This window comes from Bubalus bubalis, chromosome 21 (genome assembly GCF_019923935.1).
Source record: "Bubalus bubalis isolate 160015118507 breed Murrah chromosome 21, NDDB_SH_1, whole genome shotgun sequence".
Classification (NCBI taxonomy): Eukaryota; Metazoa; Chordata; class Mammalia; order Artiodactyla; family Bovidae; genus Bubalus; species Bubalus bubalis.
Genome location: NC_059177.1, coordinates 34470213 through 34487506, shown reverse-complemented (window position 1 = coordinate 34487506; position 17294 = coordinate 34470213). Strand labels below are relative to the sequence as shown.

At 39.4% G+C, this 17294-nt stretch overlaps 1 protein-coding gene across 8 annotated transcripts in view; it reads right to left on the bottom strand.

Moving 5' to 3' along the window:
* LOC123330927 overlaps positions 1-15832 on the bottom strand; it is a 435096-nt gene extending 419264 nt beyond the window's left edge. Inside the window, exon 1 of one of the 8 annotated variants that reach the window (XM_044933515.2) lies at positions 15151-15832. In XM_044933515.2, coding sequence (XP_044789450.2) covers positions 15151-15323 — 173 coding nt within the window. In that variant the 5' untranslated portion in view covers positions 15324-15832. The remainder of the gene's footprint in view (positions 1-15150) is intronic. The other 7 variants (XM_044933514.2, XM_044933513.2, XM_044933516.2 and 4 more) reach the window with 7 other exon arrangements.
* Between the last annotated feature and the right edge of the window lie 1462 nt (positions 15833-17294).

Sequence of the window (17294 nt, the reverse complement as noted above, 5' to 3'; positions counted from 1 at the left end):
CCTTATTATCTAAAGTAATAATTTTCACAAATGATATTCTAATTATGAGTCATTAGTTCATGATTATAGAACGAGGTTTTCTACAAACTCTTTCAGTTATGTTAAAAACTGCAGTGATTAAAAAGTCCAGTAAAATGTGCTGAAGATAAAACAGTTTGGAGAAAGTAAAGAAGAACATTCTATAATTTAATGCATTCCTCTTCTATTTCAGTTTGTACTCTGGGATAATCAGTTAATGTAAAACGACCCCTAGACTGAATACAGAGTACAGCACCTGAAGATTTGGGGTGGCCTTTGTTTGACTCTGGATAATGGAATATACTTTTGTTTACACCACTTTACTCCCTAGTCAAGGCAAACCTCTAGCTGACATTACTGGCTGGAGACCTGCTCCAGTACTCTTGCCTGGAAAATTCCATGGACAGAGGAGCCTGGTGGGCTACAGTCCATTGGGCTGCAAAGAGTCGGACATCACTGAGCACACACTCATAACAATATATTGTAATAAGAGTTACTTGAATGTGGACTCTGTGTCTATCAAAATACCTTGTAGTCCAAATTTACTGCCTTTTTCCATCTTATCTAAGTACTCGTTGTGCGCTGTGGCCTTAACTTTTGCAGTTTGAGGTACGACAGCAAAACTAGTATTTCTTTTTCCTTTTTCACACGTTCATTCTTACTGCAGAAGCAACTTCAACATATGATTTTTTTTCTTATTAAGTTGAGAACTTTTACCTTTTCACTTAAAGGAAGTACTTTATGGTTTCTCTTTGGCACATCTGAACTGCCAGCATCATTGGTCTTGCCCTTTGGGGCCATTTATTATTATGTATAGCGGAGAAGGCAATGGCACCCCACTCCAGTACTCTTGCCTGGAAAATCCCATGGACGGAGGAGCCTGGTGGGCTGCAGTCCACGGGGTCGCTAAGAGTTGGACATGACTGAGTGACATCTCTTTCACTTTTCACTTTCCTGTATTGGAGAAGGAAATGGCAACCCATTCCAGTATTCTTATTTGGAGAATCCCAAGGACAGGAGAGCCTAGTGGGCTGCTGTCTATGGGGTCGCACAGAGTCGGACATGACTGAAGCGACTTAGCAGCAGCAAGAGTGACTTACACATAAGCACTGTCATACTGCAACACTTGATCTGATAACTGAAATGGTTACTAAGTGACTAACAGGCAGACATGCTGGACAAAGGACCATTCAGGACAAAATGGAGTGAGACTGTGAGAGATTTCAGTATGGTACCCAGGACAGCGTGCAATGTAAAACTTACATAAGATGTTTATTTCTGGAATCCCCCATTAACTATTTTCAGACTGTGGTTAATCATGAATAACAAACTCTGAAAGAGAAAACATGAATGGGGGGGTCTATTGTATTTTGTAGACTCTCCTTCAACTTGTGTTTGATGTTTCCTCGTGATTAGACTCTAATTAATGAATCTTCAGCTTGATGGACAGAGGGGGAATGGAGTGCTGTTTTCACTGCATCCAATCAGATGTCAGATGGTTTCTATCTGTCCCATTCTTAATGCTACTCATTTTGATTCCCTGGATAAGCTGGCCTCTGCCAAGTTTCTCCACTGTAAAGTTATTTGGTCCACCTTTGTAAATTATAATTATTTGGGAGGGGGTACTTTGAAACCATGCAAATACCTAATTCTTCATCAAACTTTCTATTTATTCATTCATTTACTTGTATCATATGATAATGGGGTTTCTATTTTTATTTAATGCGTTATACTCTATCCTCATCTATTTTGATGTTCATACTGTCCCATATTTACACAAAAGGAGTGTCTTTGAGCTGACACAGCCCCATGGTTCTTTGAGCGCTTCCTCGTTTTCTCACACAAGATATTCAGATTCATCTTCTCCTTTGCCTGTTCCAGCCCTGAAATCAGCCATTGCTAAAAGAACCCTTAATCTTTTTTAGTGGAGAATGATTTTGAGCAGCCAAGATTTGGATGCCAGCTGTGCTGATTGCTACTGTAATTGTACTGGTACAAATTCTGTTAGTAGACAGAGCTGAAAAAAATATACCTCCCCAAGTACACATACAGAGACATGTACATACACCTATATAAATTTGCATGTTTATCAGTATGTGTATGTATGCATATATTTATACACACACATATGTACAACCATCCATATATAAAATCTATGTATATTTGCTGCTGCTGCTAAGTCACTTCAGTCATGTCCGACTCTGTGCGACCCCATAGATGGCAGCCCACCAGGCTCCCCCATCTCTGGGATTCTCCAGGCAAGAACACTGGAGTGGGTTGCCATTTCCTTCTCCAATGCATGAAAGTGAAAAGTGAAAGTGAAGTCGCTCAGTCGTGTCCAACTCTTAGCGACCCCATGGACTGTAGCCCACCAGGCTCCTCCATCTATCTATATTGATTAATTTTTGTTGTTGTCATTTAGTTGTTAAGTCATGTCTGACTCTTTGCAACCCCATGGACTACAGCTTGCCAGGCTCCTCTGTCCATGGATTTCCCAGGCAAAAACACTGGATTGGGTTTCCATTTCCCTCTCTAGGGGGTCTTCCTGACCCAGGGATCAAACCCATGTCTCATGTTTGTGAGGTGGATTCTTTACCACTGAGCAACCCTGGAAGCCCGCATTCATGAATGTGTATATATACTGATTTTCATATCAATCTATATATTGAAAATATGAATTAACACCAAAACATTTAATTTCAACCCCACATCACAGGATTCATTCTGGTCTTGTCTCTGTCTCCATAGCTTTATTTTCCTTCTCTGACAGCAAGAAAACAGATTTCCTCTTCCCTCTGTGTCATCAATTTCCCATCACCGCCTCATCCCTCCCATTTGGTGATGCCTTCCTCAACCCACCTGGGCTTTGTCTGGGCCACACTCTTATATGGAAGCCATTTTTACCAGTTTGGGCTCTGACTTCATGGGCCAGGCTACCCATGTATGGATACTTTACTCACCACATGTGGGCTCTTGCTTCTGATGGGAGCCATCCCCTCTCCTGCATGGGCTCTGATACCAGGCAGACTCTTGGCAAGAATCTCTCCTCACTCCATTTGCACACTGTGACAGGCCTTTCAACTTCACGGATGCCCTTATCAACCAGTTTGGGTTCCCCATGCCTGCCCTGCTTGGTCTCGAAGATCCCATACCAGGCCACTCCCCCACGCAAGGCCTACCCTGCTCTGCCCTACTTAACTGATCTACTCTGTGGCCTGGATTGTTAGGAGATGGAAGGAAATAGAAAGGAAGGAAAATAATCTAAAGGAAAAGCCATTAGATTATTTTCAAGGACTTACTGTGGTGATCATGTATCAAATCATCATATTGTACTCATGAGACTAATTTATATGTCAATTATATCTCAACAAAAGTAAATAATACATTTAAAAAGAAACAAAGGCTAAGCATATCTACTCTTACTATGGCTATTAATTATCTATATGAGAAAGGCACTAATATAATAAAGATACAAAACTATTTGTGGTTGAAAAAAGAAACAAAGGCCTCAAATTGACACTCTAAGTGTCCATCTTAGCAAACCAGAAAAAGAGTAAATTAAACCCAAAATAGATAAAGAAAATAATAAAGGTAAGGCCAGAAATTGATAAAACTAGAAACAGAGAAACAACATAGGGGGCAAAAAATGAAACCAAAAGTTGCTTCTTTGAAAAGATCAGTATAATCTGCAAAGCTATAAGGGCAAACAGGAGAGAAGACACAACTTAACCAATATCAGGAAGGAAAGGGGAAATATTACTACTGATTCAACAGACAATAGAGAATAATTAAGGAATACTATTCAACTTATATGCAGAGTACATCATGAGAAACGCTGGACTGGAAGAAACACAAGCTGGAATCAAGATTGCCGGGAGAAATATCAATCACCTCAGATATGCAGATGACACCACCCTTATGGCAGAAAGTGAAGAGGAACTAAAAAGCCTCTTGATGAAGGTGAAAGTGGAGAGTGAAAAAGTTGGCTTAAAGCTCAACATTCAGAAAACGAAGATCATGGCATCTGGTCCCACCACTTCATGGGAAATAGATGGGGAAACAGTGGAAACAGTGTCAGACTTTATTTTTCTGGGCTCCAAAATCACTGCAGATGGTGACTGCAGCCATGAAATTAAAAGACGCTTACTCCTTGGAAGGAAAGTTAGGACCAACCTAGATAGCATATTCAAAAGCAGAGACATTACTTTGCCAACAAAGGTTTGTCTGGTCAAGGCTATGGTTTTTCCTGTGGTCATGTATGGATGTGAGAGTTGGACTATGAAGAAGGCTGAGCACTGAAGAATTGATGCTTTTGAACTGTGGTGTTGGAGAAGACTCTTGAGAGTCCCTTGGACTGCAAGGAGATCAGCCCTGGGATTTCTTTGGAAGGAATGATGCTAAAGCTGAAACTCCAGTACTTTGGCTACCTCATGCGAAGAGTTGACTCATTTGAAAGGACTCTGATGCTGGGAGGGACTGGGGGCAAGAGGAGAAGGGGACGACAGAGGATGAGATGGCTGGATGGCATCACTGACTCAATGGACGTGAGTCTGAGTGAACTCCGGGAGTTGGTGATGGACAGGGAGGCCTGGCGTGCTGCAATTCATGGGGTCACAAAGAGTTGGACACGACTGAACGACTGATCTGATCTGATCTGATGAGCAACATTATGTGAATAAGATCCTCCCCAATTTTTTTTTTACATAAAAGAGTTCAATTATGATCAAGGAAACAGAAAGGAAACCTTCATTACACACTAATAAACAATAAAGTAACACATGCAACCAATGAAAACGCATGCAATTTTAAGGACCACTCCAAACCCCAGTTCACCTGTATGCATACATGAACTTAAGTAAGAAAGATCTTCTCTTTTTCCCACTTAAGTGGGATCATACTTTAACTGGTTACCAATTTTTAATTTTCCCATTTAACAGATCTTGAAGATATTTACGTGGCATCACAACACATTTATAATAATAATTGCATAACATTTTTCAGTTTGAATTATGAACAGTATCAGTCTTCTACTGATGGACACAGAGACAGTTTTAGGTCTTTTCTTCTTACAAACAACACTGTAGTGTACATCCATGGAGAAATGCCTTTGGGTATGTGTCACATTTTCAAATTGTAAAATTATTTAGTCTTAAAATTAGGTAGTTCAAGTACAAGAATGTGAAACGAGGGCACCATATCCTAATTGTGAGTTTGTGCCATAGAATTTAAGGTTAAAAGGTCATGAGAGATCATTTTGTCCAAATGCTAGAGCCTGCCTGTTGTTGTAATTGTTTAGTTGCTTAGTCATGTCTGACTCTTTGCAACCCTGTGGACTGCACCACACCAGGCTTCCTTGTCCTTTACCATCTCCTGGAGTTTGCACACACTTATGTCCACTGAGTCAGTAATGCCATCTAACCATCTCATCCTCTGTTGTCCACTTCTCCTCCTGCCTTCAATCTTTCCCATCATCAGGGTTTTTTCAAATGAGTCAGTTCTTCGCATCATGTGGCCAAAGTACTGGAACTTCAGCTTCAGCATCAGTCCTTCCCATGAACAGTCAGGATTGACTTCCTTTAGGATTGACTGGTTTGATCTCCTTGCAGTCCAAGAGACTCTCAGAGTCCTCTCCAACACCACAGTTAGAAAGTATCAATTCTTTGGTGTTCAGCCTTCTTTATGGTCCAACTCTCACATCCATACATGACTACTGGAAAAACCATAGCTTTGACCACACCGACCTTTGTCAGCATAGTAGTATCTCTGCTTTTTAATACTCTGTCATGGTTTGTGACAGCTTTTCTTCCAAGAAGCAAGTGTCTTTTAATTTCACAGCTGCAGTCACTGTCCGCAGTGATTTTGGAGTACAAGAAGATAAAGTCTGTCATTGTTTCTGTTGTTTCCCCATCTATTTGGCATGAAGTGATAGGACCAGATACCATGATCTTCATTTTTTGAATGTTGAGTTTTAAGCCAGCTTTTTCACTCTCCTTTTTCACCTTCATCAAGAAGCTCTTTAGTTCCTCTTCGCTTTCTGCCATAAGAGTGGTGTCATCTACATATCTGAGGTTACTGATATTTCTCCAGCAATCTTGATTCCAGCTTACGCTTCATCCAGCCTGGCATTTCATATGATGTACCCTGCATATAAGTTAAATAAGCAGGGTGACAATATACAGCCTTGACATACTCCTTTCCCAGTATTGAACCAGAATCTGCCTAAATCTCTTTAAACAGGTGAAGGAAGGTCAAAGCAATTTATGGACAAGGTGACTACTAGCACCCATGAAAATCCAGACAGGGCTCCATACAGAAGTTGCCATAGGACCAAAATCCCAACCTCTAGGAGGTGACCCTCTCACTATCTTCTTTGCATCACTTGCAGCTCCACCTGGTACTGCACTGCTTACATTCACAAAACCCTTTGAACTTCATGATGTACAATTTACTCATTGACATAGTTGAGACCCTAAGGTTGAAATCAAGTTAAATTTTTGGCTCCTCTTCTATTAATGTTCCAGCACTAAATCAATGACTTTGTTTTTAACACTTAATTATCTGTATCATCCCCAAATGCATCACATTAATGAAAGATAAGATCAATAAGAAAGAGGATGATCAAAGAAGATAAAACTGAAGACATGATCTTAAAGATGAGGACAACCCATGGAAGAGAATAAACAAATAAAATAGAACAAAACAAGGTAAAAGTGTTTCAGAAGGCAAATTACCTTATAAGAGTTGAGAGAAAAGACCACTGAGTTACAGGAGATACAACAAACTGTAGGCTTAATCAGCTACAGAAATTTACCAGACAGGAAGTGGAGTAAGAAAAACTTGGACATATCAAGGAAAAAGAAAAAAAGCACAGTCTTGGCTTGTTTGCCTTCTACTTTAAATATTTCAGTGTGTCAAGTTACTTTCCACTGCATGCGTGCTTAGTCGTGCCTGACTCTTGGCAACCTCATGGACTGTACCGGGCCACTCTCCTCTGTCCATGGGATTTCCCAGGCAAGAATTCTGAAGTGGGCTGCCATTTCTTTCTCCAGGAGATTTTCTTGATCCAGGAATCGAACCCACATCTCCTGCACTGGCAGGTGGATTCTTTACTACTGAGCCATGTGGGAAGCCCTCATCTCCCACTAAATCTTCTTAAACCCCAAACTGAGTAGTTATATTTGGATTGCATTAATTAGCCATCCATTTAAATTACTGTCAATTATTTGTCTCAACTAAATACAGAGGAAAAAATAATGTAGGAATAAAACATAAGGTATATCCTTACAAAGAAAATCTTCCATCACACACACACACACCACTATCTTAACACATCAAATTAACAAGATCCTAAACTTAAAAAGGAGATACATGAATTTTTCATGTCGCATGCCACAGAAACAGCAACCTGCAGTAGTTTTTAAGTAATTTTTTTTTTTAACAACTCTAAAATATGCCAACTCAAGTTTCTGATGATTCAGCTGGTACCATCTTCAGGGGACCACACTATTCCTTGTGATTTCCTTCCACCCTGCCCACATGTTTATAAATAGTCCTTTTATTAACCCTTCTTGAATTGCCCTCAATTGCAGTGTGCCTTCTATTTCCTGCTGGGACCCTTGCTTCTTCTACAGATCATGAGTGGTGTGCAATGCTCTTTCAGGGGACTTGGTCATAAAGGAAAGGTAGGGTAGATATGAGTAGAGGGAGGAACAGGATGCAGTCACCTCTTCATTCTTTCACTCTTCAGATGCATGTGTACATCATATTATGTTACTTAAGAGTGCAAAAAAAGTCATATTTTCAAAAATTCTTACAATGACACCTAGCTCTAGCTTTACTTGTTTGAGATTAAGCTCTAGAAAGCTACTTTTAACTGGGCTGGCAAAGCACAGGAGAGCAGGTCAAATTCTGATCTTCTCTCCTGGGCACTGGTCAAGCTGGGCTCCTTTGCCCTTGTATCATGGTCCTTTTGGAGGCAGGCATCCTGTGTCTTAGTTTAGAACTGGGATGAGGTCTCCAAGGCCTCAGAGACCACTCAACAGCTATTCCTCCAAAGTCAGTCCCTCCTGGGATATATGGTGACCCATGTCACCACCATATGCAGTCCCACCAACCTGAATTCTCCAGGCCAGAATACTGGAGTGGGTAGCCTTTCCCTTCTCCAGGGGATCTTCTCAACCCACGGATTGAACCCAGGTCTCCCACATTGCAGGCAGATTCTTTACCAGCTGAGCCATCAGGGAAGCCCAAGAATACTGGAGTGAGTAGCCTATCCCTTCCCTAGCAGATCTTCCCAACTCAGGAATTGAACTGGAGTCTCCTGCATTGCGGGAAGATTCCTTACCAACTGAGCTACCAGGGAAGTCCAGAGTTTGGCGTATATTTCATTTAATCCACCCACTGACAAGGCCACTGAGGCTCAGCACGTAGGAACTGGTGAAGTCTTTGAGCGGGGCCCAGGCTTTCTAACACATGTGACCTTCAAGGTTCAGAGCTGCCACTGGCAAAGCCCTCCCCAGAATGTTCTTCCCCACCTCTCCACCTGGTAGAATGCTTTGCTTTCTTAAAGCAAAGCCTGGCTTTTTATCTCCCTGAGCTCTTCCATGGCTACAGTCAACAGGGTTGGTCCTTTGTCTCCCTCTGTCCCCAGAGCTACTTCAAGGCCTTTTTGTTACAGTTCTTATTACTTGCCTCCTTCTTACATGCATTTCTGAGGGTCTGTAAAATACTAACTGCAAGATGTTTGGGAAACCAAGACTGAAGGTATATTATTCATCTTTGATCGTTAGCTCTTGCACAGGGCCTGGTGAGTGTGATATGCTCTATCTTATTTGGTAAGATAAGAAAAGAAGGAAGGAATTTCTTACACTGTCCCACCACCATCTATGGAATGGAACAAACAAACACACACACATATGCTTTATGTGGTAGGAAAGTTTCTAACCAGTAGTATCTTGTCATCCCAAATAATGAGATGTGTCACATACACAACTGGGAATAACAGATAAGCTAAAAAGGCAGCAAAAAATAATATTTAATGAAAATAATATTGAAAGTAGTGACAAGAACATCATTCCGTAGTGATTCCAAAATTGATCTAGAACATAAAATATCCTGAATTAAGTTGAAAAAAGGAGAGCAACACAGATGAATTATTTTTATGTAAGGAAAAAGATAAAGACCTTGCAAAAATAGAAAACTGACAGAAAGATTAACATTTAAGATCAAGGCAACATCTCTAAAATTCTAAAGCTTGAACAGGAATTTTAAAAAGTGGACTGTGCTTGTGTACTAAGTCAATTCATTAGTAGTGTCTGACTCTGTGCAACAATATGGACTGCAGCCCGCCAGGCTCCTCTGTGCATGGGATTCTCCAGGCAAGAATACTGGAATGGGTTGCCGTGCCCTCCTCTAGGTATCTTCCTGACCCAGGGATTGAATATGCAACGCTTATGTCTCCTGCACTGGCAGGCGGGTTCATTAATACTAGTGGTTTATACTCATTTATAAAATGGATTATAGAGTAGATTACAATGATTCTATATTGTCTTTATGGTGGTTGAGATGAATAAAAATCTGCAAAAGTAACACAATTAGGGTCGAAAACTGTCATTTTCAATGTTCCAATCTAGAACTAAAAGGAAAAATGAGAAAATATCAGTGTGTATTAAAAATACAAAGTGAACAGTATTAATAAGATCTCACTTATAAGGTACAGAATAAAATTAACTTACTCTCCTCAACACACTGTGAGGCATGGTTTTAACAAAATCCTTTTAGTTTTCCCTGTGTACAATTATATAAAATATTATACCACTGCAAAGCTAATTTATGTCAAATTGAGACACTAAAATGTAAATTTAGGATATCATATTCAAAATTCAGCACTCTTTCCACTGGTTGCATTAAGCATAAAATAAAAACAGTTCTCAGGAAAAAAAAAAAAAGACTGTCAATTTCAGAAAGAAAAATACTGTTGACCACAAAACAAGATCTGTTTATGGAAGAACTTTAAGGTTATAATTTATAAAGCAAGAGAATCTTACTTTAAGGTGATAATTTGTAAAATAAGAGAATCTAAGATCATTTTAATCTTGCATATACTGAACCAGTTATTTCAAGAGTCTTCTTAAAAGTAACTCAGTACAAAACAAGCATACTTTTACTAAGACATCAAGTCCCTGAGCTAATTACTATACAATGAGTAAGCCTGAAATACACCAAAGACGATGTTACATTATTTTGTCCAAAGAAAGTTCAAGAACCTTTGTACCAGGTAGTGAATGTTGCACTTGGAGAAGCCATTCTGTTGCAAATTACTTGATTAGGAGTTAACTTGAAAAGATCCTATCAGAACAGATTGGTTCAACAGATATTATTTGTAAACCTTTTTAATAAGGGATTTTGTAACAAACCTTGCTATTTTATCTTAAAAACTCAGAATCTAGAAGGAAGATAGTTATTTTAAATTCTAGTCACACATTCCTCTCAATATGTCACTAAAATTCATCCTGAACTCAACACCAAATGCCTACACTCATCCTCTCTAGTAAAGAAATATTAGTAGCTGAAAAATAAATGTTACGAAATACAGGAAGTGAAATAAGTCTGTATGATTATTTATGTTTCTAAAGCATTTCTTGTTTGTTCATTCAATTCATATTTCTTGAGCACTTACTCAGGATTCAGGAAGTGTGACAGGGCAGACAACAGGGCAGTAAGTGAGGAAAATTCTGTCTCTGTTCTCAAGTTTACAGTCTAATGGTAAAGACAGGCAGGAAATAAATATTTGCACAAAAATGTATTTCTTCCATGCAAGATGGTGAAATAGAAAGCTCTCAAGGTTTGGAGTCAGACAACCTGAAACCAGAATCCTGCCTAGCAGTGAGCTTGTGATCACATTTTAGTATGCTTATTTTTAGCAAAATAGGAATTGTGAAACCCACCATTGAGAATTCTCCTGAAGACTAACTGGAATAATGTCTGGGAAAGACTGACAATTTACAGGTATTCAAATCATTCTGTTTCTTCCCTCATTTCCTCCCTAATTCTTATTTTCCATCAGCTAAATTTGGCCACAAAAATATGACAGTGAAAAACCCTTTTTCTCTATTAAATTTAAGAAGTTATTTAACAAAACAATTCATTTCAAAACAAAAACTAAAATAATTTTATTAGTTAATGAAGGAATTATCTCGATTGAGAATAAGTGTATATTTAATTTTGTTATCAAGTTTCCAGTCCATTCTCAGTGTTCATCCATTTTCCCTACAATTTAAAACTTTTAAAAAAAGGAATAACATTTTCATTGCCTAAGGGAAAATAAGATTTTATATTCAAAACAACAAAGCTCACAGGAAGCAAAGAATAAAACACATATATTCTGAGCTATTTCCTCTTGGGTATAAGAAAATCAAGTTCATGGAATTAAAATTACTTAGGGTTATGAAATCAGTGTAAGCTTCACAAGCAAATGCAGTTAAGGCAATTATTTGTAGTTTATAGACTAACACTTTTTTTTTTTTTTGCTTACTGAGGTTATTGAGTACAATAAAAAATTAATCTTCATTGGAAATGTTCATGAATATTAAATTTTCTCCAGCTTTTAACTATATTTTTAAGACACTAGTAGTGTTAGAAGACTTGATCTTGTATGTGACATTTTGAAGAATGACAACCATACTCTTCAGTACTGATGCCTTTTTAAACCCTATAGATTTAAACTCTGAGCATTTACAGTCTATTTTAATATAACCTTCCCTGAAAGAAGGTTTAACATTTTGCTTATAATCTAAAATTCTGATGAGGAAAAGAATCTTGCTGCCTTTTCTACTTGAGATGTAAAGAAAGAAAAGAGATGTCAGAACTTCAGAATAATAGCATTCTGTTGTTGGAAGGGAACTTTAACCAAATTCCCTTATTATATTGAAGAGCAAACACCAGTGGTTTAAAGTCCTATTTCAAATAAGTATCAGAGTCAGGACTGGAGTGCAGCCTACCAGGGTGGATGGGTGGGGGTGCGCGTGCACAGCGGTGGCAGGGTGAGTGGTATGGTAATGTGTCTGCCAACTTGTGTTTACCTCTGTATATTGTTATATAGAGTCGCTAAGTCATGTCCAACTCTTTGTGATCCCATGAACTACAGCCCTCTGGGATCCTCTCTCCATGGGATTTTCCAGGCAAGAATACTGCAGCAGGTTGCCATTTCCTTCTTCAGGGGATCTCCCCCACCCAGGGACAGAACCTGTGTCTCCTGAATTGACAGGCAGGTTCGTTACCACTGAAGCCATCAGGGAAACCTCTCTGTATACTGATGGCAAATTTAACACTCAAAAATGTCTGCTCTACAGAAAGTTGGGAGGGAGAATTTTACTATTTTTCTCCAAGTAGTTTTGCATCCAAGTTTTAGGGTTCACACATGTGCTTCCAGCATTCCATGAACATTAAATAGTTCTTATTTTTATATCATTTTAATTGTTTTCAAACAATAAGTAAAGGAACAAATCACATGAACAACTAAATGTATTAGACACCAGATTTTAACTCATTAGAACTCTTATATACAAATCTTTGCAGCTTAGTTAACCTGCTTTTCTGAAGACCTTGGAATAAAGCAGGAATCACAAATGACATCAGGGACCAAGGAGGTAACATGAGGGACTGAAGGCCGTGAGGACGCAGCTGCATCTCATCCAGGCAGCTGATCTCTGTGTGAGGAAATACAGAGCCAATGTCGGCCACACTGATTCTCTCAAGTCAAGAACAGAACCCTGTGTCTCTATGAAATTAGGAAAGCAGGAAAAAAAAATTACTAGTTAAGGATTCAACCACTGACTAACTTCATCACCACCTGTTCTAATTAACTGACTAACCATAAGGTGAAAACACAAGTCAATGAAAGAGATATAACACAGCATAAGGACCCAGAATGTCCCGGGACTGAAAGCATCACCCCCATTTGAAGTGTTTCATGACCACCTGCAAGTACTTAAGTCAAAGACTCAATCTGCATCTGTCAAATAGAGAATAACAATACCACCTCATGGGAGTCAGTGGAAATTAAATGAGATAATACACACAGATACTGAGGCAGAGTGCCAGCCTTCTAGTAAACCTCTCTTGTCACTGTCATCACCATTTATTTGGGGACTGTTTCTCCAGGAACAAGCTGAATTGAGTCAATGGACTCAATAATACAATACAGCAGACAAGTGAACACGTACTCTGTAAGAAAAAAACAAACTCCAAAAAAATGCATATATATTTTGGTCTTTTAACACAAATGTATCAAATGGTTCTATAAAACAATTTATCTTCAATGTACTTACAAGTCAAAAATTACTGATTTATAAATACAATATTCACCTAATAAAGAACACAATTATACACAGGAAGAGAAAATATAGGATGAGATTCCCCCAACATAGATTATCATTTAAAGCTATAGTCTTTTATGTAGTACTCAGCATAATCTGCCTGATTTCTTAAAACTGTAACTGCTGTTGGCCCTATTAAAATCCGTAAAGGCTATCATTTTTAGATTAATTTTTTGAAGTCATTTGTATGAGATTTTTTACTTTTCTTCAGTATCAAATTTTAGTAATTTAGGAAGCTTTTCTTTCCCCAACCACATTACAGATAACCATGGGTTTCAACAGAATTGTTTAATAAAATTGTTTCCATTTGTAAGAAGAGACATTTGTTACCATTGGAAGATCAATAGTCTATTAGGTTTTCTGCTTCAATCAGACTCTCCAACCTATTGCCTCTGTGGTATAACCAGAAAAAGCACTAGTATATTTCAAGGAACTTAGTCAACATAGGAAAATGAGGTGAAAATTTAAAAGATAATTTACTTTTAAAGCTACTATAAATTTAAGCTTGTGCAAAAATAGATCATTGTAATAGTAAGTTAATCGAACCAATTTAAAATAACTTTAAAACATGGATTTATATATAAGGATTTATATATAAGGATTTATACAGTGCTTTTGCTATTTAGTTTCAAACACATTTGTAACTTTATAGGCATGCTTCCTAAATAAATATAAATAAGAGTAATCAAAGAGATAAATCTTCTGTAAAGTTTAGAAATCAAGGAAACAAGCCTCCAGATACTTGAATAACACAATACTCAAAGGCTAGAGGAGATGGGAGGAAAATAAAAACAGGGAAGTTAAGGGCTTTTCTGTATCTGTACACAGGAACAGAAAAGCCCTTAACTTTTCTGGCTATATTCTCCATATGTCTCCCAAGAAAGTTCTCAAGTACAGAGCATCATATTTTTCCTCAAAATGTTTAAGACTGAAGGCCAAAGTTCAAAAATTGCTCTGGAGCTTTCCAACTTCATTTTTGTCAAACCAGATAACTCGTTGTATAAAAGGACCAATTTGTGAGAAGCCAGACGACAGACACCACAGGTGAAATTCTACTAAAGAAGCCTGCATTGTATTGCCACAGGGCTGACTCTGAAACCGAAGCCCATTAGTTCATACAAACAAATATCTGAAATCCACCTCGGTTAACTTTTATTTCTCGACTCATCACACTGGAGTATCAAACCTCATTTTCCAAAAGATCAAGAAGTTGCCAAATTAAAAAAAAAAAAAAAAAGGAAAAGCACCCATAAGTTGACTAACGTTTCATACAACGTAAAGAATACGCCTTGCTAAACACAACCAGATTCCCGGCCAACAGAAAAGGTTAACATCAAAAAAAAAAAAAAAAAAAAAAGCGCGACCTTTCTCGGCGAGCAGCGCTAGGTGGCAGAAGAGAGTAGGGTAGGCGGCAGCTCTTGAGCCAAGCTGAGGCCCGTGCTGCGCTTCCGCTCACCTTCTCTTCAGTCTCACAGAGTAGCTATTTAGACTGACCTGATTCCAACCCGCGGCCACCTCATCAACGGGAAACCGTATGAGCTAAATACAACCCTCTGAAGCTTCCACTACATCTTATCTGACTGGCGGAATTAGGCCCAAACTGAAGGGACCAGGCTGGACAGCCCTTTCCCTCAGTCTAGCATATCACCAGTCACCAGACAGCGCCACCATAAGTAAGAGAAACATGCCCCAGACGGCGGTTGGGGACCCTTTCCCCCCTAAAAAAGGAAAAAAAAAAAAAAGATGAATTACTTACAAATGCGGAATCTTCGGAGGAAGAGCTGAGAGGGCGCCTGCTCTCTGAGACGCCGAGGCCTGAACCGGCTTCATCTGATCCGGCTTTAAGAAGCTTGCGTGGGCGACGCACGCAGGCGCGGTGCCTGCTGGGATGCCGCTAGTGGACCTCGTGTTGGTGGCGATCGCAGACATGGAGGATGTTTTCTAGGCGTCAAGCTTCAGTAGTCACCTAAGCCACCTAAGCCTCATTTTATTTCAAAAACGTGAGGCTAATAACAGTACTTATTTAAAGGGTTGTTGTGAGGAATGAAACAGGTGATCCATGCAAAGTGCTTTGTTTGGTGCTTTGTCAGAACCATACTCAATAAATGTGAGCTGTGGATCTGCCCACCATCAAATGCGACAGGAAATGGGAGGGGGTTGATAAAGAACAATCATCATTATCACCGTTATTGTTATTAACATTCTCTTCATGTCCTCTTTGCTCCATCTAAACCAGCTGCATTGCGGTTTTTGCTGGCACGCCCTGTAATATCTCCTGTCTCTTTAGAATTCACAGCTCTTGCTATAGAATCACATACAGTTGATTCTGAAGTCTGTGTGCGTGCCTGCGTGCTAAGTTGCTTCTGTAGTGTCCAACTCTTTGCGACCCCCATGGACTGTAGCCCTCCAGGCTTCTCTGTGCATGGTAATCTCCAGTCAAGAATACTGGAGTGGGTTGCCATGTCCTCCTCCAGGGAATCTTAACGACCCAGGAATCTAACCCAAGTCTCTTGTGTCTCCTGCATTGGCAGGTGGGTTCTTTACCACTAGCGTCTCCTGGGAAGCCCCTTGTGAAGTCTACCGCTGCCATTTACCAGCTATGTAACTTTGGGCAACTGGTTTCATTTTTCTGAGCCTCAGTTTCTCCACATCAAGAACAAGGATAGCAATAGGACTTCTCTTCATAGGTTACTTATGATAATAGGACGCCGTAGCACCTCATGCAGAGTAAGAATTCACCAGACATCCTTGTAAATAATTAGTATTTGCTTTGTTTGGCATATGCTGTCCATCTAAAACCTACTTTTTCTTTAAGGCTCATCCATTCTGTCATGTAAAATATATTCCTATGTCTCTTTCATACTCTTGGGGATTAATAAGTGAATTGGACTTAGCTTCTGAGCTTCAGGTATCAAGGAGTTCCTAGCATGGGAGCAGGAACAAGTCAAGCGTACATTGCTCTTAGTGAAATGTAGTGTTAAGTGACCAATGAAGCATTTATTTTAGAGATGGTGTTAATTTCACCCTGGAAGAATCTGAGAAGGGAGACAATGTGTACCATCGTGATTAGAAGAATAGAGTTTTGTGTTACATCTGAAGTTAAAGTTCAGCTTTGCCACTTGTTAGCTGATCACTTGGGATGAATCATAATACTGTCTCTGAATCTCACTTTGTGTTCCTGTAAAACAGATTTATTTGGAAGGAATGATGCTAAAGCTGAAACTCCAGAACTGGCCACCTCATGCGAAGAGTTGATTCATTGGAAAAGACTCTGATGCTGGGAGGGATTGGGGGCAGGAGGAGAAGGGGACGACAGAGGATGAGATGGCTGGATGGCATCACTGACTCAATGGACTGAGTCTGAGTGAGTCTGAGTGAACTCAGACCTTTAGGATGGACTGGTTGGATCTTCTTGCAGTCCAAGGGACTCTCAAGAGTCTTCTCCAACACCACAGTTCAAAAGCATCAATTCTTTGCTGCTCAGCTTGCTTTATAGTCCAACTCTCACATCCATACATCACCACTGGAAAAACCATAGCCTTGACTAGATGGAGCTTTGTTGACAAAGCTTTTTAATATGCTGTCTAGATTGGTCATAACTTTACTTACAAGGAGTAAGTGTGTTTTAATTTCATTGCTGCAGTCGCCATCTGCAGTGATTTTGAAGCCCAGAAAAATAAAGTCAGCCACTGTTTCCACTGTTTCCCCATCTATTTGCCATGAAGTGATGGGCCTGGATGCCATGATCTTAGTTTTCTGAATGTTGAGCTTTAAGCCAACTTTTTCACTCTCTTCTTTTACTTTCATCAAGAGGCTCTTTAGTTCTTCTTCACTTTCTGCCATAAGGGTGGCATCATCTGCATATCTGAGGTTGTTGATATTTCTCCCAGCAATCTTGAT